General features: G+C 38.6%; 1 protein-coding gene across 1 annotated transcript in view; it reads left to right on the plus strand.

The window, feature by feature from the left end:
* Nucleotides 1–23,982, plus strand: part of EPDR1 (ependymin related 1) — a 31,638-nt gene extending 7,656 nt beyond the window's left edge. The window contains exons 2-3 of the mRNA XM_088521062.1: nt 20,058–20,266; nt 23,274–23,982. Of these exons, the coding sequence (XP_088377188.1) occupies nt 20,058–20,266; nt 23,274–23,464 (400 nt within the window). The 3' untranslated portion in view covers nt 23,465–23,982. The remainder of the gene's footprint in view (nt 1–20,057; nt 20,267–23,273) is intronic.
* Nucleotides 23,983–27,580: the final 3,598 nt, after the last annotated feature.

The following is a 27,580-nucleotide window of genomic DNA, read 5'->3' on the forward strand; positions in this document are numbered from 1 at the left end:
CCATATTGATATTTGTGCATATTCAGTTAAACCTTTAATCTTCCTAAACACTTTAAAGTTAGAAGACCATGTCTGCCCTCTTATCATGTCTTCTGTGTCTGTTTAAACTCTTCGAAAAAATGTGTGTTTGCAATGCCTGACATGTCGAAACTTAGGACTTTTATGCAATCAGACATTTTATTAAATTCTTAAATCAAGTCTGAACTGAAGGTCTATGTCTAAATAGTGTAACTCTGTAACATAAATCATTGTCATTTTAATTCAGAGATATGTGTGTATTTAAAGGGGGTGGAGGTGAACAGATAGACATTCTAGTTCTTAATTTGTTCCGTGTTTGCAGACAACCCACAGACAGTTGATGGTGAGGTGACTGCACAGCTAAACAAACACGATGAAAGAAATCTTTATATTCATGCTCTTACTTTGGGCTCCATTTAGCCTGAGGCTTGATGTAATTCACATGGCACAACTGGCAGCATTACACCTATTCTCACAGGGCCAAATGCTGGAGTATGTCTGAAAAGGTATCTTCTTTGACAGAGGAACCGTAATCTTCTAATTTGGGCTCAAGTTGTGCTGTTGTGAACTGAGAAAACAGTGGCTGTGTTGCTTTCAGAGAAATCAGAGGGATAAAAACATCCAAAAGATATTTTTACCAGTTGATTGACAGTCCCTCAGATAGTAATCTGTTTAAACCAAGGATCCAAGTTTCCTTTAAAAGAGCCAGAAATGTATAGCAGTGCAGAAATCAGTACATTAAAAGCAATTTCAGGTATTTTAAAGCAGGTACTGTAGTGCCTTCAAAAATGTCATCATTTATGTGAGAACTTGTCTGTTTATGCAATTATCATACACAGTAGTACTCTCTATCATCTCTCCTGAATTCTTCCTTGCCTTGAGAAATTTGGGTTCTTATTAATGTATCTGGAAGCCCTCCATTTCTTTCCAGGTCTATGTGGTTCATCTCAATTCCAGTATATGACATGAAAGGGCGGTTTAGGGCACAATCCCCTCCTAATGATGGGTATCCATCAGTTTTCTTTTGTGTCTGTAGCTGTTTCTAAGCTGAGTGATGGGTGTGCACCCTAGCTGCTCTTCTTGTAGGGTGAAGAAATATGCTCCAGTGTTGTCCAAACTATTGGGAAGCAGATGGGGCATGTTCTCACAAGCGAGATTTAGGACATACAACTACATCCTGAAATTTGGATAGATCAATAAGACCAGAGGACACACCAAATTTTTCAAGTTTATCTTTCATAGGTAGTTGACCTGTTTATAGAACCAAACATAGAAAGGTTTTGAATATGACTGCAGTCTTTTACAGGCTGCCAAGAGAGATTGTGGAGTCTCCTTCTCTGGAGATCTTCAAAACCCGCTTGGACGCAGTCCTGTGCCACGTGCTCTAGGTGACCCTGTGTGTGCAGGGGGACTGGACTAGATGACCTCTAGAGGTCCCTTCCAACCTTAAGCATTCTATGATTCTATGATTCTATGCTATAGTTGAAAGCTGAAGTTTTGGTGAACAAGCAGAAGATTTTTTAATTATGTTTTGCTTACTTTTTACCTCAGAACTGAAAAATTAGTCAAGTCAATTGTCTCTGGCGCAAGAATTTCACCCCAGGGCTTTGCTAGATGAACATTTGTGACATATGTGGCAGGTATATACAAGAAATAGATTTTTCTGTTTCCACTTCAAACTCAGCTTCAGTTCCTGAGGTTAGTTCATGCTGCCAAAAATGATACCATCATTCAGTCTTACTGATGACAGCACTGGTGTAACTGTGTTGTGGACAGCCTTCAATATCGTGCCATCTGGGAGGAATTGTAAAATCTGTTGATAAAACCTGTGCCTCTCTGCATCCAGTCCGAGCCCAGTTTCTACCAACACTTCCAGAGATGCGTTTCGATAGGCACTGAGAGGAGAGGAAGTGTTCTGAGAAGCAGGTAGGATGTTTTAAGTAGAAGAACATAAGAACAGAAGCCTCTTTTTCCCCCTTCTCTCTGCATTTCACTTTGCACTTATTTTATGCACTAATGTATCTATTTTTGTGCTATTTTGATTGGTTAATGCCAATGATTTATTTATGTGATAAGAGAATTAATATAAAAGTTTTATAATCTCTTGGGATGGAAACATGTGCCTTTGGGAATTATTTCATATTTTGTGTATGCTCTTGTGTTTTCTTCTATAGGAGGTGATCATAGAATCATTAAGGGACCTCTAGAGATCATCTAGTCCAACCTCCCTGCACTCAGGGTCACCTAGAGCATATGGCACAGGACTGTGTCCCACTGGGTTTTGAAGATCCCCAGAGAAGGAGACTCCACAACCTCTCTGGGCAGCCTGTTCCAGTGCTCTGTCACCCTCACTGTCAAGAAATGTTTCTTTAAGTTCCTGTGGAACTTTTGGTGTTTCAGTTTGTGGCCATTACCTCTAGTTCTGTCGGTGGCCACCACTGAAAAGAGGCCAGCACCATCCTCCTCACTGCCTCCCTTGAGGTACTTGTAGACACTGATTAAATCCCCTCTCAGCCTTCTCTTCTCCAGGCTGAGCAGGCCCAGCTCCCTCAGCCTCTCCTCTCAGGGCAGATGTTCCAGGCCCCTGATCATCCGTGTAATCCTGCGCTGTACTCTCTCCAGCAGCTCCACATCCCTCTTGTACTGTGGAGCCCAGAACTGGACACAGTACTCCAGATGCAGCCTCACCAGGGCTGAGTAGAGGGGCAGGATCACCTCCCTCGACCTGCTGGAGACGCTCTTCTCAATGCACCCCAGGATCCCATTGGCCTTCTTGGCCACGAGGGCACACTGCTGCCTCATGGTCAACTTGCCGTCCACCATGACACCCAGGTCCTTCAGGTGATGCTGATCTGAAAGTTTTATTCTTTATCTGGAGATACTTTTTTACAAATCAATAGATTGAGACAAATCATTTTTTACAAATCAACTATTTGAGACGTTTTCGACTGGAGAAAATTGTTTTAGACAGCTGGAGTTAGTGAAACTATAGCAGTGTATGTCTTTTTTTTCTGTATGCCAGGTCATTAGCAAAACTGCAAAGTATGTTTCAAATCTCCTCCTGTCCATTTTGCTATGAACCGATGAATGAACTTTACCGAATTTGACCTTTCAATCCAGAAAAGTACAGTAGCATAGCATATAATACTGTTATCCAAAATAAGCATAAATATGCTTATCTTTCACATAATGTGGCGGGTAAGGAGTCTGTGTACCACACAGGCCAGCTGTACGGAAGAGGTAAAAGCAGGGCTAGGAAGTGTGTAAATAAATGTTTCAGATTAGAAAGTGGAGCAGTTTTAGAAACGGACTCCTCACATTTCAGGAATGACCATAGAAAACAGACTAGAAGCTTTTAATTTGCCCTGTAATGTTCTGGTCTGATATTGATAATTCTTATTTTTATGTTGAGAACAAGAGTTTCTTCTGAAGCCAATTTTTTAAGCATTGGATCTGTGCAAGGAGCAAATTCTTTCCCGTACCTGTTGCTCTAGGGCTTCTTTCTAGAGAAACATGGCCATCCAACCTGTGCAGTCTGAGCTATGGATCTGCGTAGCTGCAGCTGCAGCTGCAGTAGAAGTCCAGCTCCTGACCCCCGTGTTGGTTCACTTCTTCCCTATATTCAGGTGACCTTCACATTGATGTTCCTTGTAGATTTGCAAGGAATTGTGTGCTCTGCAGCTAACTGAGTTGTATCACTACATGTAGGTGCTTTTACCAGTTGCTCTTGTTAACTTGAAGGAGAATTATTTCCTTTTCCAGAGTGTTTTTAAGGCACGGTATAGTGTCTGGCAGGCTGGGGAGGGGGTGATGTCTGGAAGCAGCATGGCCACGTTGTGCAATGTTTGGCTCTTTTAGAATAAGGATCATTATGCCTGCATGACATAGCATAACCTGAAAGTAGCACTGGCCAGCAAAACTCCTCCTCATCTCTGCCAAACTGACCTGTTTACTTCAGCTGTTTTCATTTACCATCTCCTTTCCAGGACCAAAAGGGAGATACATGGATGTTAAGAAACAGACGTAAGTTCCATTAGAAAGCTGCATGTCCTCTCCATTTAATAGTCATTCTCTGATACCTGAGAGTGACAGGTCAAGGGCAGACTTTTCTGCCAAGAGTTTAATCCAATGCATGAAAGTACCAGAAAGTCCAACATATGAGACAGTCCTTGTGTTGAGTTATGGATTATTTCTAAACTTGGTAACTTTTATACTTTTATATCCAGGAGTAAATTTGGGGTTTTCAGCAGCAGTGTAATTGTCCTTGTCTGCAAAACCTAATTTATGACAGGTGGTAGTAAGAAAGAAAGAAAGAACCACTGTTTCAGGTACTTGAAGTTGTTTTTGTTTTTTTATAAATATAGGTCTTTAGAAGCATTTATTTGAGAAACATTTTAATCATCTTACCTATTAACTACACAGCGTCTCTAGTGATATCACCTCATTCTTTTGAAAGGTATAATTCGTGTGTATACATTTGGCTTTGTGGCCAGCTTGATCATTCCATGACATTTTCCCTGTACCACAATAATTGAATGAGGTAAGAGTAATTTTTGAAATTCATGCTTTCGTTCTGAGAAGAATTCTGTTAACAATGTTCCTACAGTCCACAGGGCTGCTTCAATAACTTAGTAATGACCATATTTTTGCCTTTTTTTTTTTCTGATTTTAATGAGATTCATAATTTCTGTGCTTGCCTAGAATGCATCAGAACACTCAAGTGGCAAGGAGACCTCTTTGTGCAGAGTTTGTACTGTAGTCGTTACAGTTTTTCAGTCCTTAGCTAGCAAAATTTCACATGTCTCGGGAACAACTTAGCGCTTTATTCTATGGAAACCTGTTTTATCCCTTATATTCCTTATAAAATTGAACTTACCCATTCATTCCAGTATAATCTGGACTGTATTTTGTGGGCAAAATCCAGCCTAGGAGGAATTTCCATCCAGACTTCTGCTCTTTCCATCTGAGTAGCTCCCTGGTACTTTGATGTTTGGCACTTAGATCCCTAGCTGCTGCCACTGTGTCCATGCTGGGGGAGCAGACAGGACTGAACACATAGGTGGGAAATTACCCCAACCAACTCTGTGGATCAGAGTCAGCAATGAACACTGCCGTACTGATAAGGTAATGTAGAAGAAGGGACCAGGAAGAGGTCAGGTATCACACTTCATGGGTACAGTTTATTTATTTCTTTTCAATGTAAAAATCTCAGAGTTTAATATTCTTGGAACAAAATTTATTGTTTCCAAAACACTGGATTTTTTGTTTTGTTTTGTTTTGTTTCTAGAACATTGGATTTTTTTTTGACAGGCCAGATAGATATCGTTGGTATAGTCTGATACCAATTCTAAATCTATTCTAAAACTTGCTACAAATACTGTGGAACTGCATAACTGTCTGAGTTCCCAAAGAGCCCCCTGAAAGGTATAGGATACAAAAGAGCAAAGGGTTACTAAAGTTACAGAAGAGTAGTAAAACTTACTTTTTTTGGATTTTTACAAAGTTACAAACCAGTAAAACTGCTCTAACTCCTTCCTACGTTATAAACAAAATCGGTCTCTTTGATGCATTTGAAATAATATTTTAATATGAAGTTCTGATGCAGAGGTTTATTCTGCAATTCAGTAATTTCATTTGTCCTTCTCAAAAGCGAAGTAGCATCCTTACCGGATACTTTATTTTCTACACGTGCTGTATGTCCTGAGAACAGTTCATACCAAACTATGATACTGTGATTGAGAGCATGAGACCAGAATTACCACATGTATTGCAGCATCTCATATTAAGGCTATTTATCATTAATGTTATCTCTTTACTCCATTTAAGAAGTAATATTGTAATGAAGCTGTGCATATTTACCTTTTGGAGAGCTCAATAGTTCACAAATGATTTGTTCCAAAAATTGCTTTACAAATAACAGATGCCAAAAATGGCTTCACTGATGCTGGTTGATTGCCTTCTCATAGAGTCATGTGCTCTTCAGAATCTGCCTTTTTTATAGCCAATACCTAATATTATTTCAGGTTTTTGAAAGTATATTCAAAGCACACTGTCTGCTGCTCTGCTGGAGTTAGTATTTAAGCAGCAAACATTCTGTGATGTCTGTAATTAATATCCCATGTTATCTATTGGGAGCAAAATGTTTTCTAATATATATATTTTTTCCAAAGAACTATTTTTTTTAATAATCTTTTAAAGAGACAGAAAAAGGCCTCCAAAACACAACCACAAAGTTGAGATACTTCCCAGTAGGCTAGAAAGCTAAATTTTGTGCCTTGGTCGTACTATGTTCTTATTCAGAGCTTGTGGCTAGTTGCAGAGGGAAACAGTGTAAGACAGCAGTTAAAATCCCGGGTAACAAGACTTCCCACCAGGGTTCAGGCTTTAATGTTGCCCTTCTCTTTATCTGTCTGGTACTTTCATCCTTACTAAGTCAAAATTTGTTGTCCTCCACAGATAGCTCTGTAGAATTCTGAGAATCAGTTGGCTTAAGCAGATAAAGGACTCATAGAGTTAGTAAAAATGTGGCACTTCTTTGGCATTTGTCATTTATTTTAAAGAATCTTGGGATATCCTATGCAGGAAGGCTGCTATGAGGCCTATAGATGTAATACATATAGGCCAATGTGGCCCTCATGATAGTGCTTAGATAGCAATGGGGTATCCACCTTGCTCTCAGAGTCTGAATAGCTGGGAATTTCTCTGTAAGTGGCCTGGCTGCACGGACACCTGCTGTTTGCACGGAGAGCTCTTGCTTCAGAAGCGGGTGGTTTTGAGGAGTGGCTGGATTTTTACTGACATTTTTAGAGAGCGTTCTAGAAATGGCTCGTATAGGGTGCAGAGTTGACCTAATGAACGCAGCAAAGGCAAGTCACATTTTTCGTGCTTTCAGTATCTCCTAATACCATTTGTATTGTGGTTTTTATCATATTCAGATACTTTTCTTGCCAGGAAACTTATGATTTTGCCATACTTTCAGGCAGCCAGCACTGGAAAGTTTACTCATTCTGTGCAGTTGTGATAATTCTCAGAGGATGTTTATCATTTGGAAAACACATTTCCATACAGGATGAGAAATTCTTGCTACAATTAGTTCCCAAATTAATGTATCACTATTTAACTAGATCCAGATTTGTTGGCCTATGTCTGCTATGCAAGGAACACATATCTTTTTGCTTATCTGTGATGACCTCTGGGGACTTAGAAGCCTCCTGGTATCACTTAAAATACCTGTACCCAGAAACTCAATGGGATGTTATGTTGTCCTTCTTGCCTCAAAAAAATGGAACAAATTTGGACAATGTACTTGATTATTAATATTATTAGTAGTATTGTTATTAAGGCGTGGTGTCTCCTGTACTTTTTAAAGAGCAAAAAAGGGTTAGGGTGGAGTTCAAGGAGATGAGGTTATGTACCATGAGGGTGGAGACACCCTTAGCATTTTGTTATCCACCTTATTACTGAGCAGTGAAAATACAAGGGACTATCTGACTACCTCAGCATAGCAAAAGATGAAAGACTTACTATTTGTTTTTTGCTTATGTATTCTGTGTTTACTGACATACTTTTTTAATCTTTGGTTTGTTACATTATTATTTTAATTTTATAAATCATGAATGTGAAGTAAGCTAGTCTTCTGAAGTTGAAAACAGGTGCCCAGTCAGACATGGAGGCGAAATGGGGTACAAATCAAGTAACATTCAAGGTACCAAGGTTGTCACGTGTCCTGTTAATGTACATGGGCTGGGTCAAAGTGACAGAGAGGCACAAGGTGCTGTTTGAGGTGCTGCCAAAGGTAGGTCGTGCTTGGTTGGATCCCAGTAAAGGGGTTCACAGGGAGCCAGATGAGATCTCCTTTTAGTTGTTTTTTGGAAGGCTAACATGCCTCTGAAACAAAGTTTGGTTCTCTGAATTTTCTTTCACTGAAAGAATGGAAAAATCCACTTACAAAGCTTGTGTTAGGTCTCTGCAGGATACATAGTGTAAATGAAATGCTTATATACTGTAGCAATAGCAACTAAAAACGTCATGCAATCTCTTTTTTCTTTTTTTGCAATGCAACTCTTCTTTAAACCTCTAGTATTCTCTTGCATGTAGCACTATCTGTTGTTATTAATTGCTACCCTCCTTAGAATTGATCTGATCTTTGTAATAATTCATCCCTCAGAAGTATTTGGGTACAATTTTTGGCCATAAAAAGTCCATATTTATCCAATCTTTATTTTAGAAAGTTTTACTCAAAATTTTAGAGAGAACATGTAATCATTACAGCATGTATAAAGTGTACAGCATATTTGCTAATAAAGTGGGATAGTGTATGAACAAGTACCCAATATTAACAAAAAAAAACTTTGTAAACCTCTGGTAGCCTGACCTGTTCATGCTAAAGAAGCATATGTAGAAATTTAACTTTATTACAGCTGTCTCCCAGATAGTAATGCATACCTTCTGCCCATGTGATATACATGAGAGATAGGGGAAGGCCATAATAATATTGGGCTCAATTTGCATGGAAAATCTCCATTTTCTGGTTATCTGGTTAGCTAAACAGAAAGCAGGCTGCCTCCGCAGCAGGCTGAGTAGTGCTGTTGCAAGGGGCTTGCCCATTTCTTTGGGATCACTGTCTGCAGGGAGATCTGCAGTGGCCAGGCCCTACAATGCATCCACAGCCTGTGAATGCCATACCCCAAATACAGCATTATGGAGCACCGGTAAGGAGCTTGCTGGAGCAGATGGGCCGTATTGTCTTAACCAAAGTATTACACAATAGCTTAGGGTGCCATTCTGTAAAGTTTTTAAGGATAGAGAAAGTCTCCAGGATTAGAAGTGATGTATCATGCAGGTCTGTTGCTAGGACTGGCACAAGGATTTGGCATATCTGCACACAGATGCTTTTCTGTCCAGAGTGATGAGTAGCAGCCAAATCCCCAAATCACCCACAATGGGAATTTCCTCTCTGATTTTTTGTCTTTAATTCGTCAAGGTCTTAACAGCTCCCTCCCTGAAAAGTCTCTTTCCTGTTCCCTGAACGAGTCCAACTACAGGATTAGCACAATACAGAGAACATGGAAGAACAAGTCCCGTAAGAGATACAGCAGTCCAGAAAAGCAGATAAATGAAAACGCTACAAGGATTTTCCATAAGTGAATTCATTTTTTTGAGTTTTTACACTCTGAGGTCTAAGATCTTGCCTGGTTAGCTGTAGGAAGTTACTACATAAAAAAAAAAGCTCCCCCAAAATAAAGCTCCCCAAAGTTTTGTTTGTTTTGTTTTTATGACAAGGAAGAGGTTTCAAATAATTTAAATACTTGTAGTTAAAGGCAGAAATAAATTACTTTGCCCAAAAAGCAATCTTTAGAATGTTATAAATAAGAGACAAAGAATATCATGAAACCCAGAAAGTTCAAAAACAGCTTTAACTCATGGAAAACACATTTTGGGGAGCTGAGATGGTATATAATGTGTTATGTTCATCTTCCAGCATTCCCCCCCACCCTCAAAATTACCCCTTTGAGGTAAATTGGTAGGTATTTCTGTTAGATTTTAAGCACTTTCGAGCTTCATATTTTCTTCTAAATGTAACAGATAGTAGTTAGACCTGATCTAACATCTGTACGAATTAGTGAAATTGATTTCTGACTGCTTTCACAGGGCTTTGGGTTAGGTTAATGTTTAATTTTGGAGAAGGAGTTATTGGGCCAGATTTATCTCTAATTGCATAGCTGCTGGGTGGAAATAGTGAACAGTGGCAGTTACATGAGGACCTGCAATTATCAGTTGTCTCTTCATAGCTTGGGGACACATCAGTGGTTGAAGGGAAAACCTGAGGGACAGAAAAGGTGAATGCGTTTTTCTGCAGAGGGATTTCAGGAATTTTGTATGCATTTGAATAGAAAACTTCCAAAGAACCATAGCAGATTTTCAAGGATTTGTGTGTGCAAAGAAATGGGATGTATCAGAAATGACAGATTTTTAGAAGTCTTGAAGGCATAAACTGGAAACAAAAAGATCCACAGAACAGAGAGACTGCTTTTCTAGTTTAACAGTAACTTAATGTAAAATTCTAGTTAGAAACAAGACAAGTTGATGACAAAAAAAAAAAAAAAAAAGACATCTAGTGATTTTGTGCTACTCCATTTTGGGATGGTCACACTTCAACACATGGAATTTTAGAAAATCCTGTATACTGTCCCTGTGAAAATTAGACCTTCTCAGGGATCTGGATGCTGCACATCCAAAATACGGAGTTCGGACTGGTCAGTTTTGAAAATCTTTCCCATTGAAAGTGTAATATAGCACCTATTTGTAATATCAGAAGGCTGTAATGGAGACTTTAGACACTAGGTAAAGTATACATTCAAATAATTAAAAAGACACTTGTACATCTCAAAATTAGTTATTTCAGTAGTATTTCTTGTAGTTTTAGGAACGGTGAAGAGAAATAATTTTTGCATCTATAAAAGTCCTCAGTCTGTATTAATTAAGAAAAACTCAAAGAAAACTGTAGCCTTCTTTGATAGGTTATGCAAGACACTGGGCACTGTTGTGTCAGGAAAACACTCCCAGATTAGATAGATTTACCTGTTTGCTGAAGACTTCAGTTTGTATTGGTGTCAGATGCTAAATGGTAAACCTATTTCTGTCACATTTTAATCAGCCTGGGTAGTCTAAACATGTGCAATAGGTCTAGTGACCTTTTCTGGAGTAGTGGAAAACTTTCAACAGTGCCAGTGCAGCATATTTATACCAATATTATTTACAGGTCTTGTCCTCCTTGCTACTCTTTCTTAGAACTGGCCTTGAATGATAAATAAATGTGTCAGCTAGTTTTCATAGTCTCGTGTAGTTTTTAATATAGTTAAAATAAATGTAACTTTTCTTAAAAATAGAAAGCTATTTTAGCTGAATGTCATCTGTTTGGGAACAGCTGTTTCTGTAGTGGACTAACAGATAATCTATGAAGTAATTCTTTATCAAATACACTTGTTAATTAGTGAAATAATTTTTGAAGAACAAAGTTTTTGAAATTCATATTAATCTATTAAATATTTATGTATTTTCAGTTCAGTTGATTTTTAGCAACATCCTGAGGTCTGTAACTGCTAAAGAGTATATGTGTAGGTGATCATTTTCAGTGAAGATATTAATTAACTATATCCACATATTTGAAATGTAAAAGTGTTGACCTACAGAGAGAAGTAAAGTGACACCTGAAAGGCACTTGAAAGAAAGGTAATTGTCTCTGATGATGTGAGAAATGCCAGGATGCTCAGCCAACAGCTCCTCCCATACAAGAAAAGGAGCAAAGCACCAAAAGAAGGGCTGTTGTAGAGCAAGCTCTGGAGCTGAGAGCAGGAGGATCCAAGTCTGTCATGCAATTGATAATATTAAGACTAATTAATTAAGCTTGTCTGTTACCAGAAGACATTAAAAGCCATTGAATCTGTAGAATAGTGTCCATGTAAGTCTGGGAACTGTATAACCTGTTCCTCCACCCTGAAGAAGCAGAGCTTGGGATACCTGTGACCCATGTGTTTCTAGCTTGTTCTCGTAAAAGCTGAAACGAAGACGACTGTGGAAACCTGTTCTTGCAACCGTCACACACAGAGATTAATTCATATTTTCTCATTTAACATCCTCCTTGCTGAAAATGGTGCTGTTTTCTTCCAGTCTTACCTTCAGTGAACATGGAGAACACTTGGTGTTTTCTTTTTTATGTACTGGAAAGCTTATCAAGTCCTACCTTAGTCTATTTTTCTAGACTAAACATAGCCATTTTCTTCACAGGTCATGCTTTTTAAGCATCACATCATTCTTGCTGTTCTCTGGACTATTTCTAGTCTGTTTATCTGTTCCCTGAAGTGGGTATCCAAAACCGGAAATGACATTACCACTGTAACCTCATCAGTACTAAGCAGAAAGGACTAAATTGCCTTCCATGACTTGCTGCTTCTGCTGCTGTTAATATGTGTGACAATGAGCTTGGCTTCTTTGGCAAGAGGTTTGGACTGTTGACTCCTCTTCATTCTTTTACCCAGAGGATTCCCAGATGCACGGCCGTGAGTCTGGTCCTGCTTAAAGAACGTGTTCCTACTCTGTCTGACATACATAAAGGCAGAATTATACAACACAGAACTGCAACCTTGCCATGCTAAATTCTTGTTGTTTACCACATCTCACTCACCCATGTCACTTACACAGACATTCCCTTCATTTTTATATCTTGTTTATTAGGCTCAGTCAACTCTACCTGCACTTTTAATGTATGTATTCTTCATATTTGAGTCATGAAGTTAAGCACTGAGTGAGCAATGTCTTTATATAAAAGAGTTTATACTGAAGATTTACTAACTGTCCAAATATATGGGTGATAGGATTTACAATCTGAGAAAAGAGCAGCCTGGGTCAATTGAATTATATGTAATTCCTGTTGATGTTATCTAAAGGTCCTTCTCTGTTTATATACCGCAGTTAAGGTACATAGGAAGTTGCAGTGCACAGTACTAACTTAAAATTGGTTCCTAGTGTTTTTTATTTTATTGTTCCAACTAAACTTACTGGAAAAGGGAGATCGTTTTAGCTGAGTTATCTATGAATAGGAACCGCATTCTGTTATACCTTTCTTGTGTGTAAAATGGATATTATCATACTGGGACAGAGTTAAGATCCAATTGAATATCCTGCCTCTGAGCCTGGTTCAGAGAAAAGTGAGAAAACTGTTGATAAGGCTGACAATTAGTGGTAAAACTAAAAATAACTAAAAATAAGAAAACACGTATGCCTTTTTTTTTCCTTTTCTGGATTAGGCTAAATTGTTGAAACTGTGATTTTTTTCTGGCTATTTCTCTATGCTAAATATCCACTTTTATGAGGGGATAAAATTCTATTGTATAGTGTGTAAAAGAACATTTCCATATATCAGTTTTGAGTATCCAGTCTTCTGATTCTGTCACTTCTCTTGTTCTTTGTATAGTATAAAGAGGATGAGAATATTTTAAATAAATGACAATTATTATCTCTTGTACTTCTGCCATGTCTCTGCTGTCCCTCCCCACATGTTTGTGTCCTCCTAAGGTCTTTTGATCTTTCGTCATTCTTCTTGATCTTCACTAAACCCTGATCTTCCAGTAATCTTTGTTATTATTAACCTACTTAGGCAGAAAGACCCCGCTCTACTAGATTTTTACAAGCTCAGAAAAAAAAAAAACAAAATAAAACAAACTTCTGATCTCAAGGATATTTTGATATCACATGGCTCTCCCATGTATACCATATTCCATTGGAATTGATTCATTGATTCTTTGAAAAGTGTTGTGGTTCTGACCATGTCTTCCATTCCCTTTCTTTTGAGCTGCTTAGGGCTGCTAGTGAAGAACATTTCCTATTATTTAGGGAAACACAGAAACACTCTCTTAAGCACAGTGCAAAGTGCACTGCGCCTTATTGTTTTCCTTAGTTTCAACCTAAATTACGGTGCCCTGTACTTAGGGCTTAACTTGATAGATCAGGCTGTTTTTTATAGGATGTCAAATAGCCAAAAAGAGACAGCAAGTAAAACAATATTGATGCTAAAGAACTTAATTTCCCTTAGTATTTTCCAAAGAAGCTAACCTAATTTATAGGAAAAATAAATAAAAAAGAATAAGATTTTTCGTAATTTTTCGTTAGTTTAGTTTCATTACACAGAAATATGTAAACATATGTTAATGTAGCTTCGACTTTTCAGCTTTTAATTCCTTTCCTGTACTTAAGACATCCTTCTACAAGAACTTTATAATGTTAACAATATTTAAACTGCCTAGTTCTTTCAGCTTCAGAAACTGGTAGTACTCTCTCCTTCTACACCTTGCTAATTAGACACCTGATACAGAGGGCTTGATCTTTTGAAAATAGAAAAGGCCTTTACCTTTGTATTTGTGACATCTGTGAATGATGTCAGTGTAGAAAATACTGCCTTTAAACAATATCAGATTACATGTTCTGTCACATGTATTTGCACAATACTGTATTTGTACAATATACCATAGTCTAGCATCACTGCCAAACATGTGAGATCAAATATGGTAAATTACTGTTGTTGTTGAGGTCTGATACACCAGAAGAAAAACACAAGTCTGAAATTACCGAAACTGCATGGGAAAGAGGAAAGGAGTTCCCAGAAATATATCGAAAAGCAAATGATTCTCAGTTATGAAATGAGCTAGCCAGAGCTTTCCAAAAGCAGATGGATGTTCTTGACCTGAATAGTGTTTATCAACTGCCTGAATGTCTGCTTAGCAGCTTCTCTCCCTTGAAATTTTTCTTAATCTGAAGAATTTAAAGAAATGCAATTTTGTAGTCATCTTTCTGATAAGAGTTCCAATTCTCCAATACATATTATCTGCATAAAAAATCTATAAAAGGTAGTAATGTTGTTATGAAGGTTTGTCGTATATGTTATCAAGAGGCTATACATCAAGAATCAGAAATTTGGATGCAACTTTTGATACACATCAGAACAGAGGATTTGTTTAGGATATTTTTAGTGTAACTTCTAGCTAGAAAGAAAAATCTCTTTCATGAGGTCTGAAATGCTTTTTTGCAAGTAGAAGCAAGACAGAATGAAATAATATCACAAAGGCAGATGTAGATGCTTCACTTTTTCACCTAATTTCAAAAGAGAAAGCAACGTTAACTTTGGCATAATTGCAGCAATCTGTACTTGATACCTTAAATATCAAATGCTCTTTCCAGCTGAGCAATACAATAGCTGTAATACAAACAATGCGTAAAAAAATTACTTTCTTCTTTCAAATGCTTAAATGCTCTATAATAATTATTAGGTAATGTAAGTCCTGACTAATGCAAGTGGGAATTGTAAGGATACAATAGCCACAGCTGGGAAAAGTGAGTCAACAGGTTAAAGTCCTGGACACATAAAACCCCATATGCCTTTGCTTTACAAGAACCTATTGTTCCATTGCTTTTTGGGGTTCCATTGCTTTTTTGGGGCTTTTTGTGTTTTTGTTCTTTGTTAGTACAGCACTTAGCACAACTGGTTCTTGATCCCGGATTAGGGCCTCTTCAGTGTTGTAGCAGTCAAAAAATAAATAACCAGAATGGAATTAAAGGCTCCAGTTGTTGTAAGCTACTGGTCCACGGCCATAGAGTTGAGATGTTATAGAGCAGACTTAGAACACAAGGAATTTCTTTTACCCAGTCTTAGCCTCAGCCCATTATTTGTTTCTCTCTAGCAAATGACCTTGGCTAGTGTGCTTCGATACATCATGCAGGCTTTGGCACGGCCCCGCCAGCACCTCTGTTCCTCTGAGTCACCACAAAGGCAATTATACATGCAACAGCTTTTAAGTCTGACAGTGCAAGGAAGCCGACAGAAGCGTAGAAGCAGATGCTGAGAGAGGGCTGCTGGTGTTTAGGTGGCATGCTGGCCAGCACTCTTCAGAACTAACAGTCAGGAAGTGCCTCAGCTTTGGACACTTTTCAGCGGGACTCAGTGCAGAGGTATCTTAAACAGAGCAGGTAGCATGGGCTGGTGTCTAATGACTTATTTTCTGACAAATATTAAAAATTCCAAATTGCTCATAACATGTGGAACAGTAATTCATTAAAAATTCAAGTCCTTGATAAGCTTATCGGCTTCATTCATTTTGGGGTGTCCGGTAGTGTGTCCCTACAGGATGCTGTAGGAGCTGTCTTTCGAAAAGCACCTCTGTCTATCTCCCCAAATTTCAGGGGGAATCTTAATGGCAGGAAGATATTTGGATACACATCTACTCCTCATAGCATTTTCACGTTGTAAATGCTTCACCTTGTGAGTGTGTTGGCATCGTATTCTGTCCCAGTACTGATTTCCGTAGGCCAGGAGTACAGAAGAGAGATTGCAGCATATATCACACCTGGCTGACATGATTACTTACAGCAAAATCAAATGAAATTATTTGTGCAGGGTAAGATCCAATGTTGAGAAATTCTTTAAAGCGTGGAAGCAAAAAACATGTGTCTTTATGTGTTGGAATGTATCCCTTTCCAGATACACGTAAAGGGAATATTAAGGAATCCTTAGAGAGAGCCCCTCTAAAGGAGTAGTGATAAGAATTTGTGGGTAGCCTAGGAGAGGATGGGATAGGGAAGGAAAGGAAGAGAGAGAATCTCGGTCAGTCAAACAGCCTAAGTCATCCAAGTAACTTCTCCAAATCTGTTTGAAAGTACACCAGTACAGGCTTGGGGCCTTCTCAAAGTTGCAGTTTAAGGAATGAAATTATTAAAAAAAATATATTAGGGGTGGGCAAAGGCTACAAATATGATGCTTTTGAAAAAAAAATTAAAAACAATTTCCTTTTCAATTTCTCTGCCCAGACCTATTTTCAGAACTCTGTTCTTCCCCTCAAGCAGCCAATTAAATCTCAAGCACCTAAGACAAATACAGGCAGTAAACTTAGGACGTGGGCAGTAAAAAAAAATAAAAGAGGAAATGATTTTTAAATATTTTGTTTTAAAATATACTAAATTGTCATATTTAAATCCATGAACATTCTGTTATTAATTTTGGCTGGCAAATACCTCTCTTTAAAAAATGAAAACTTAACCATTCACCCTTCACATGCAGTGAAGCTCAAGTCCTGTGCTGTTTTCTTTCGGTGTGCTTGCTGTTTCCAGAACACACACAGGAGCAATTCTGCTTGAAATTTAGATATGAGGTACATCTGAACTGAGTAATGACAGTATAAATTCATGTATCCTTTCTAGCCCACGCAGTAGGTCTAGTGAATAGAGCCACACTCTGCAGTCACCCCTGTTGTTACAGCTACGTATATTCTGTTCTCTGTAGCTTTTGTTTTTGTGCGTGTCACCATAGCCGCTAACTTGGTTCCTGTAGTGCATCACATTGTATGATTGGTATATGTTTTACATATGTTCTTTCTACCTCTGCCCTGGAACAAACCTTAGGGGGTGGAAAGTTTTGTTTTGTAGAACGTTTGCTAACGAGATGTTTGGTAATAGGTTTGATTTGTTCGGATTCTTCCAATTCTTGTTTTCATTGTTACTATTTTATGATGCAAGCATTACCATCTGCACTGAAGAAGGCAAAGTCAAGAAAGTAGGTTTGTCTGGATTCTGGATCTACTTTTGCAAGTATACAAGTTGACTCTTGATGCCACAGTGGCTGTTCCTATGTTGCAAGTTAATATATGCTTTTGTCAGATTGAAGTTTGAACTACTGTTTCACTTCACTAAAAGCGGCACATGCCCCTTGTGCAGTCCTGCCAATATATGGGTCACACACCTGGAACAGAAGATATTTATTCCATGAAATAATTTATAAAAGAAAGGATAAGGAAGAAGAAAACATGAAAAAGTCATTGCTAGAAATGCAAGTAAGGTTCCTCTAGGAAATGACTTTTAAGTAAGGATTTAAATGGAAAAAGAAAAATGAAATTATTTAAATTTTATTTCCAGTAACTTTTAATATTTAATTAATGTTAGTGTTTGGTTGGCTGTTTTTCCGCAAAGTGACCAGCTCATCAAAATGCCTCAAACACATTGAACTCCTCTGTAAGGCATTCTCTGCCCTACTTTTATGGGAGCTGCTGAGCAGCCAGCTGAACAGTAGTTGACTCCCTAGAGCCTGGTTGGAAACATGTAAATAAGTGTATGTTAGCGTTCTTGTGAGTGTCTTCTCTGGACTCTTTGTAAAGTAAAAGTTACATCTGTGCTTACTTGATCTCAGGCTTGTCTTTTTACAATGAACGAGGCAGTTCTTTGGTAACATCACAAATGTGGTGACATTGACTAAGAAAGTGGCAAGTGGGCTTAGGCTTGTAACAGTTTCCTGCTGTAGCAGTGGTGGAAATAGGAATCTTCTAGGATGTGGGCAGGGGAATGATTTAACATAGGGAAGATAATACATAAACTTGCTGTTTTTCTGACTCTGTCTGCGTAAGTTTTGTTAATGTGTGAGAAGGACCCGGTGCTTTCCACGCTCATTGAAAGTGGGGTAAGCTGCTTCACGTGTTGTGCAAGGTGGCCAGCGAGGTGCGTGCCCAAGCTTATTGCACGTCAGTGACCTTGCCTGCCTGTGATCTTAGTCACCTTTCAGTTTGGCTATTCCTATTTAAGCTGCCTGCATTTCCACACACAGCTGGATACATGATCCTTCATTTCCTTTCAAGAAATGATGGAAATGTTGCTCGTCTGCATTTCTTATGGTGGGACCTTCAGATGACTTTGTATCTATGGTGGGTGAAGTGATTCCTATCTAACATGGTTGCACAGTGCAACAATTCAATTTGTAAACTGTTTTGGTGTCAACCCTATGTTGTGTAAACTTTATATTCTTTCCAAAAGATGCCAAAAGAATGTGGAGACTGCAAAGAGAAACATTCAGGAGTTGGGAAATACCAGACTGAACGTGCCTCTTGCTTTTGTGCATAATCTCTTTGCTTGTTTGAATCTCACATTGTTTTCCACCAGATTCCTGTCCTGATCAAGGCACAGGGTGAATACTGCCTTGGGCTAGCAGCAGGGCTTTCAAGTGGAGGAACTGTTGTCTGAAGGACACACAAGCTCTTTTTTTGCAGGAAGTGGAGGCAGCATCATAAATAAGAAACGAAATTCCAGACAGAAAGAGATGCTGTTATAGAAGGAGAAGGGAATTAAATCCATCTTTCCTTTTCTCTAAAGTCATTACATGATAGTAGACTGTAGGCAAATACCTGAGCCTCTTTTTTATAGGTGTGAAGGCAAAGCCACAGTGTGTGTTATATACCCATCTCCTGTAAGTAGGAATTAGATGAAAATGCCCAGGAAGACACTTATCATTTCTCCTAAAAGAAGAGTTTGACTACTTGATGATAAGTGGAGCCTACATTACAAACAGAAGATAATTTTAAGATCTTTATTAGCTCACCGTTTTATTACTCTCTTCTTGTGGCCCCTCAGACTCACCAGTCCCTTCACCTTCTGTTTTCTCTTCCCTATTTTTTTGCTCCTCTGCTTTCTCCTTTCCCTACTCCTTTGGGCATAGTGGTTTTCAGAGGGAACACTTGCCAGTACCGAGCCACTCCATTCTGCGTTTGGGATCACATATTCTCCCCTTCACTGAGCTACATGTCCCCTACATGTCCCACTGAGCTACTTGGATTTTTGTAGAGGAACATCTGGGAGGGTGGCAGATACTACACCTAACTGGCACACAGAAGGGTTCTACCACATTCATGAGGAACAGAATGTATTCAGCCTATGCAAACAGATTTTTTAAAAGGCTTATAACTTAGCCAAATTTGGGCAACTTTTATTAAAAACTTCTCCCTTGCCAAATTTCAAGGCCTTTCTCCAAAATATGGAGGCACTAGAGTTTTTTAATGAAACAGTTATTAAAAAACAAAACAAAACTGGGAAAAATGTCTTCCTCTCAGTTGTTCTCAGAAAATTTGTCCTGTTGTTCTCAGAAATGGCTGAACCAGTTCAGCCTGATGTATTTATGTTGGAAACGGTCAGCTGAAACAAACTTTCAGCATGGGAAATTTCAGCCCAACTGGTTAGCCTCTCTCAAAGTTTGGAAAAGTTATAAGCAAGTGAAAACGGTCTTATGCTGAGAAGTCAATGGCAAGCTTACCTATCAGCGATGCTCCCTCCCTCCCTCCCTCCCTCCCTCCCTCCCTCCCTCCCTCCCTCCCTCCCTCCCTCCCTTCCTTCCTTCCTTCCTTCCTTCCTTCCTTCCTTCCTTCCTTCCTTCCTTCCTTCCTCCCTCCCTCCCTTCCTTCCTTCCTCCCTCCCTTCCTTCCTCCCTTCCTTCCTTCCTCCCTTCCTTCCTTCCTCTCTTCCTTCCTTCCTCTCTTCCTTCCTTCCTCTCTTCCTTCCTTCCTCTCTTCCTTCCTTCCTTCCTCTCTTCCTTCCTTCCTCTCTTCCTTCCTTCCTCTCTTCCCTCCTTCCTCTCTTCCTTCCTTCCTTCCTCTCTTCCTCTCTTCCTCTCTTTCTCTCTATTTTTTTTTTGGTAGAAAAGACTATGAATAATAACTACTTGTTTTTTCATGTTTCAGATTCTTTGAGTATATATTGCTCTATAAAGATGCAGTGATGTTTCAGATTGAACAAGTTACAAAGCTTTGTTCAAAGATTCCTCTGACTGAGCCATGGGATCCATATGATATCCCTGCCAATTCAACTTATGAAGATCAGTACTACGTCGGCGGACCTGGAGATCAAATTATGGTACAGGAATGGTCTGACAGAAAACCAGCCAGGAAATGTATGTGCATACTTTTATTTTGTAATAGCAGTCATTTTCTCTGCTACCCAGGGACAAATAAGATTGTTCATATTTCACCCCAGACTCACATACTTGCATAAAGTTTGCTGGAAGACAAAGTAAATATCCCCCATATACAGCATATCATTTTATTATCAATGCATTTTATTAAGAAAATGTGTCTCATCTCAGCAGGTTCTCATGTATCCAAGGGACTTATCTGTATTCTAGCTTGTATCATACAATTTTTGGCATAGAACTCCATCAATCTGCATCTGAATGCAGCAGACTGAATCCACAACTTATCTAGAGAAAAATCAGTAATATAAGTAGTGACACACTCAGCACAGGAACACAACTAGAATGTATCAGATTTCTGTTAAAAGGCAGTAGAGAAACAAAGAAGAAGTCAGTGTTTGTCTATACCTTATTATCAAATATTGTCATGAAATACATCCAATAAGCTGTTTTGCAGCAGTCAGCATCTTCAATATGCACCTACATTTTGTTATCCACAATGCTAGTGAGAAACATCCCTTCCAGAGCTTGGTTCTGCATTTGGCAGCTGGACACCTGCCTCGTAAAAGAAAGTAGGCCCAGTTTTCCAAGGTGCAGTATATTAGGTTTTGAATGCATAGCATTTATTAGAATGTTGGCTTCAGTTTCATCTATGGTTTAGTGATGACCCAGACAGCTATAAAAATAATTCTTAAAATCCAATTAAATTTATGATATTATTAGGTTAATGCAATACTTAGGGTTATAGCCACCTAATATATGGTAGGTTATGAACCTGAGGATTTAGCAAAGGGAAAAAATATTTCTTGTTTGAATAAAAGTACAAAGAAAATGAAGGATACTGTCATTACAGCTCTGTAACTAGGTCGATGTATCCTCTGGTATTCTACAAGAGACAAATTATCCCTCACTCCAAGAATCTTGTTTTTCAGATCCAGTATTTTTGAAACTTTTATGGAACTTAATATCCAGATACCTTCGGTTAATGATATGTGATTTTTATCCAGTAATATTTGGTATTTCCAGTACTTCTTTTGCATGATCATTCTGAAAAATAATATCTGAAACTTGTCTACCCGTTCATCCTTCAGCTAGTATTCTTCATTTGGATTCTAGAAATTATAATTCTGTTAATATTATGAAGGTTTCAGTGGAGATACAGAATACCTTGGTATCGTTGTATTTTGCCTATAAGGTATACAGAAGAGATATTTTTAAATATTGCTTAATTTGCAAGTCTTTTATAAATACTCTATGGGCATTTCATGACACAACTTACCCGCTTCCAATAATGTGATTATGGTAGTGCAGATTACACACTACTGAAATGACAAAAAAAATAAGCATATCTGCTGTTTGGGTGAGATAAAATAAGCCTCATAGGAACTGGGAAAATTTCAAAGAGGAATCATGGAAAGGATCTGATCTGTGATAATAACAGGTAGTTTTGTATTCTAACCTAATGAGAGTTTCTGCTATCAGGAGGTCTGAAATAGATGAAGCAATTAGATGAAGTGATATGCAAGGAATGGGATAAAGAAGGATCACTGAAAAGATATGTGGGAGAAATAAAAGAGATTAAAATGAGGTTTTAAAAGTGAAGGATGGGCAAGGAAAATCACCTCGATGGTACTGGCTGCAGAAATATAACAGTGAGGTGATGGCGAAGGATGAGAGAGAAGAGAGTGAGAGAGAAAAGCCCTTAAGTATGTTGCAGAGTTAAACTGGAGATGAAGGGGCAGGAGTGCTATATCACGTACACAGAGGAGTTCGGCTTTGAGTGAAGTCTTAGAATAAATAATGGACCAGTAGAAATATATGAGGGGAATGGAATTTCAAAAATGGACAGGGTAGTGATAATACGTATAGATGGCAGCAAACAGGAGGAAACAGTTAAGAAGATATAGAGACAGTAGAGTTGTATTTGGGAATGTTTTTCCTTTTCCAAAAAAAACACTGTTTGAGACAGTAAGCTGGAAGAAATATGACCTGAAACGTCATGTTTATTTGAATTAAGGATTTGGTAAGTATCATCAGCGTAAGAGTGGTAGTTAAGCTCTCAGATGACTGAAAGGGCTGTGAGGGTAAAATGCTAGGGATGACTGCAGTGGGGAGCTGTGGTGCAGAAGGAGCCCCCACCACAGCAGGACATCAGTTTATCCAGTAGGTGAGTGCGGAACTGAGCACAGGGAAGAATCAGATGCCCTGCATTAGCTGGGGAGATTGAGTGCCTTAAAATGTCAAGACTGCTGAGGCCCAACAACGTCAAATGGAGCAAAAATTTTCAGCAACCACACCTTTTGGCTTGTCAAGAGCAGAGAGTAAGATAAAATGTCCACATGCTACCTAAACTGAATGCACAAAAATTTGTGTTTGTCTGAAAACAACTCCCTGAGCATTACCTTGGTTTACTGCTAAAGTGGTGAAGTGGATGAATGCTGGCACAAAAGGTGGGAAAAATCAGATTTGTGTGGAGTGTAATTAAATTTGGGACTAACCATAAGTGCTGTTCCTTCAAAACGAGTACCTCTGAAATGTGACATACTGATGCCTTGGTGGTACCATGACTCAACACGCATGACACCAAGGTGACACCAAGGTTTAACATCATCGTGGTGTCCATGATGCTACTTTTGTGGTCTTTCTTCATGTTGACGTCCATCCTCTAACAGGATGCTGTCCTGGTAAGCAGACTACATAGACATGTGAAGCTAATTAGCCCTTAAAATAACAAAAGTCAACCTCCTTTGTTGTGAGTGATATAGGATTTTCCTTTTTTTTTTTTTTTTCCTAGGATCTTCTAGTAGATTGTTTTTGTTTTCAGTTCTCCACTAAGGCTTTTGGAAAAATATGACTCTGTTTAGAAATATGGGAAGTCACAACCTGTAGGCTTTGCCTGGGGAGGGGCCATTGGAAGGTCACTCCCTTGACACTGTTGTGACACAGTCATACTCGGGATCTAAATAGCCAAATTTCTGCTTTATTACAGTGGAATCCTGGGTCGGTGTCTACACAGTCAAAGACTGTTACCCAGTGCAAGAGACCTATCTGAGGAACTACAGCGTTACAACCTCCACTCGCTTTTTTGACCTGCAGCTGGGCATTGCCGACCCGTCGGTGTTCACACCGCCCAGCACCTGCCAGACGGCCCTGCTGAAAAAGATGAAAGATGAATGCTGATTATGGACCCTGGCTGCCCTGGCAAATAAATAATAGCTGGGAGGATAATTATTAATACTCAACTGCTGATGTCTAACCTGATTTTTCAAGCTGATTGTTGTGCTTTTGGGAATAGTAAGTTTTCCCTTCAAGGAGAACATAAACATTTAACTGAGATATGTAACAGAAGGTCTTTTTCACCATGTTAGTTTGTTCAGTGATGCACTTTAAGTATTACATTGTTACTGTGAAGGTAGTATTTATAGATACTATTTGTATTTGCTATGGGTGATTTTCTTTTTGTAAAGATTTCATTATTTATTTTTTCAGGAATACAAAATACAAACACTCTGTTATGGTGGTAATATGATGAAGAAAAAGCTAGATTGTGCTGTTGTCATTACTTCTGGACAGATAAGGAGAAGGGAATTATGTCCTGGGTAAGACCTAATCCCCAATCACAAAATAGCCCATTTTAAAGAATTACATCAAAAGTATGGAAATTCTTTCTCGCATGTGTTGGTTTTTGCTTGTTTGTTTTTGCTTTTGCTTAATGCTCTTCCAAAAGTTGAAAATCCAATGCCTTGGTTGATTTTTTTCTTCTGCTAAGAAATGGGAGTAACTGTGTTTATACAACACTAGTTGACATGCAAAAATACAATACTTTTTTTTTTTTATTCCTGAGGATAGCGTTGTGAAAGGAAGGAAAGGAGGGAAGAAGATATTTCAATAAATTAAGCCAAAGCTTTCTTGTATTTATTACATCTTCAGGAAAGCATTCCAAATGAGTTGATGAGACATGTTTTGATTTTGTTTTACTTTAGCACTCACATACCAAGGCAATACTTTGTTTAACCTATGCAAAGACATTCTGAAGTACTGCACTCTAAGTTTCTTTAATAATTTGCACCTGTTTGCAGAGGGCTTTCCTTTCTTGAAGAGTATGAAACACTTTTATAATCCCAGGTCGAAATGAAAATCACCTGTTCCTATTACCTCATTAATAAAGGCTATATCAGCCCTCAAGCAGTTCCTTGCAGTGTAAGTGGAGTGAAAGACAAATGTGAGGGGCAGGGCTGAGGTGGGAGGAGAAAAGTGGGGGAAGAAAGGGTGCTTTGGATGCCTTCTATATGGCTGTAAGGCACTGCAATCTAAGCAAAGAGGACAATCATGATTTCTGTTGCCTTCACTTTATTGATGCTATGTTTGCTGTTCAGTCAGCATTTCAGACCTTATTTTCTCCACCTCTTTCTTTTCTGGTGGACAGAATGAATGTTCCTTGAACCAAGCAAATATTTTATATATATATACACATTTTAATTGCAGGAAGTGCACATCTTTGCTTTAGAAAATCCAAATCTTCAGGTCCTTGAGAGTGTCAAATGATCACATGTTTTACACTTTTACCAAATCAGATCAATTGGCTTTTTCTGTAGGTATATGCGTGCACTTAATTTATTATTTGCTTAGGGATTCTCATCCTTCTATTCCTGCTGGGAGTAGTTTTCTCTGGAATTGCCTAGCTGAAATCAGTGAAATGTGGGGAGTTCGATGGGTCTTTGGGTAGAGCTGTCAAGTTCTGTAGCATCCCCGGTAGATGTTGGGCTCTTCCCCGTGGATAGATCTGTTTTCTAGAACAGCTTCTGATTTTGCCAGTGATAGGAAGTCTTACAAAAATACTGTCCGATAGTAGCATATATAACAAACCAAAGGCTCGCACGGACTATGGAAGATGGTGTTGCTGGGCAGACTTTGCATGGTCTGCATGTTCTTAGCTTGTTGTACTTAAGCAAGTGGTACAGAGGGTATTTTCCTTTCATGGTTGTAGTCAGAATGGTGTTTTAGTTAGCCTTGTGCTTAGTAAGCATACACACATACCCACTGAAATTTCAGTGATTCATTCAAAATATTCTATTAGACATGACCATTTCATTGAAATGGGCTAGCGAAAAAACAGATTGGGTTTCCTCGAATGTAGAATACATTAAGTCTGTACTCGCCTTCAGTACTTTTGTGACAACCTAAAAGCTAACTGCATATTGTTTTCATTATGGCAATGATTAACATGCATTTCTTAATGTCTGTTTCTTGTTGGAGTCTGGAAAATATAACACATCTGGCTAGCAAACATGGGTACCATATCGCTTGGGGTGACTTTGTTGTGGTAGAGCAGATAGCTGTATAATCACAGTGCATGTATTAAGTTTTGCTGACCATGATACCATTTCTAGCAATAAAATTAAATGTTCCTGTTAATATGAACTAGCAAGAGCCTATAACACAGAAGTGCTTTAAAAATGTTGCAGTGACATCCAGGGCAATTTTGTATGGCAAATATGTACCTTGAAAACAATGCTGTCGTCTTTGCTCTGCAAATTCAATAAAGACAGTTGTCAAAGAAAAGGCAAACAACAGACTTTTTGGTATTTTGCTCATTGCTTAAATTAGCCATGAACCAGATATGAAGCAGAAAAAGCATATGCTTAGTTTGTTAGCATTTGCCATGGATCGTTATTGTGTACTGCAAAAGACATTTTGGCTTGATGCTGTTATACCAATGTCTTAAGAAGTATGAGCATACAAAGACTTTATAATAGGCATAAACTGTGCTGTCATGGTGAAGTAAAAAGGTGTCTTTTGTATGTCTTATGGTCTGGGGAATTTCTTTATCACAATTATCTAGGTGGAAAATTAGTTATAAATTGTCACCAAATGTGACTAGGTAACAGTGACAGAACCTCAGAGTTGAATACTGGGTGAGACAAAGCTGTTTTTGTGAGATTTCCAGTTCTTCCTGGTTTTACCTGGGCCAGAAATAGTGCAAACAGACTTTCCTGCCATATTTTTGTGTTTCTGCTTGGAGGCTTAGCTGAAAGCAGGATGTGTAGAAACACAACATTGTTTTATTTAAAGTTAACCAAACATTCCTGAACCTCAAAACAGGTTTAGCCTGAGTTTGGGGAGGAGATCTGGACATTTGGTTCAGTTCCTATTTTAACAGTTTGCTTAGCTGTAGTATTAGGGCCAAATTCTGCTGCCTCAAGCCATGCTGTAACCGTGAAATTGCTTCCATTTACCAGGGCAAACCAAGGGGCTCTTTCACAGAAGATATAGGAAGAAATACCATAACCATAGCTAAAGGTGACCTTTAGTGAAGAAGTCTCTAAAAAATATAATATTTTTATTCTGGGACATGCCAAAAAATGTGTGTTTTCCACCTTGAAGCTCATTTCATTCAAGAGGTCACCCATCCCTGTTGCAAAGTTGCTGCTGCTTTCCCAGCACTGTCCTTCCTAACGTCAGTGGGTCATAGAGACCACTTCCACCACGGTTTTAAAACTCTCACTTCCACACATTTCAGTGGAAGTTCAGCACCTATGTACCTCATGGGTCTGACCTGGGCCTGACCTCCACCATTTTTCCAGCAATCTTAATCTGAAATGCAAGAGCAGGGCTGCCCATAACAAAATGTGACCAACACACTCTGATGTATGTGCACTCTGGTGTGGCCAATGATAAGATGACAGAAAGGGGCCCCGGGAAATAACCTGCAAGTTGACTGCTCCCTAAGATGAATGAAGATTTCAAGAAAGCACCGAGATGTGTTTCAGGAGGACCAAGATCCTGTGCATAAAGACACTGGGTTGTCTTTCCATGACAGTGCGTGTCCACCATGTAGTCAAGCATGTATGCATTTGATCTTCACATCTGCACTTAGGCATATGAACAAATGAACTGAGTTTTGAAGACTCTTAATACCGCTGAGCCCTTACTGCTTCGTAATAGGAAAGGGAAATAATGCTTATGATCTCTGGAGATGATCTCTGCCCCCACTTCCCCACAAAAAAAGCCTTCTTCTATGTTTAATTTTCCCTCCTGAAATAAGAATTTAAGGAAAATTCAGGGGTTTTTTTTCAGGGAAATTCACCAGAAATGTAACCATTTTTGGTATAATCTCTTAATATTCTTAGTCAACCATGGTTTCACTTGAAAGCCACATGAAAGCAGTAATACATAATTAGTATAAAAATGATAAATCATCACTATGAAACTGGTTTCACTAGTTCAGGGCATCCTGATTTATCATACTCCAAAAGATTCATGTGGCTTGATGTGGACATTTCAGAATAAAGAGTG

Source organism: Tinamus guttatus, unplaced genomic scaffold (genome assembly GCF_059628265.1).
Source record: "Tinamus guttatus ecotype Peru unplaced genomic scaffold, ASM5962826v1 Tinamus_guttatus_pri_ptg000115l, whole genome shotgun sequence".
Classification (NCBI taxonomy): domain Eukaryota; kingdom Metazoa; phylum Chordata; class Aves; order Tinamiformes; family Tinamidae; genus Tinamus; species Tinamus guttatus.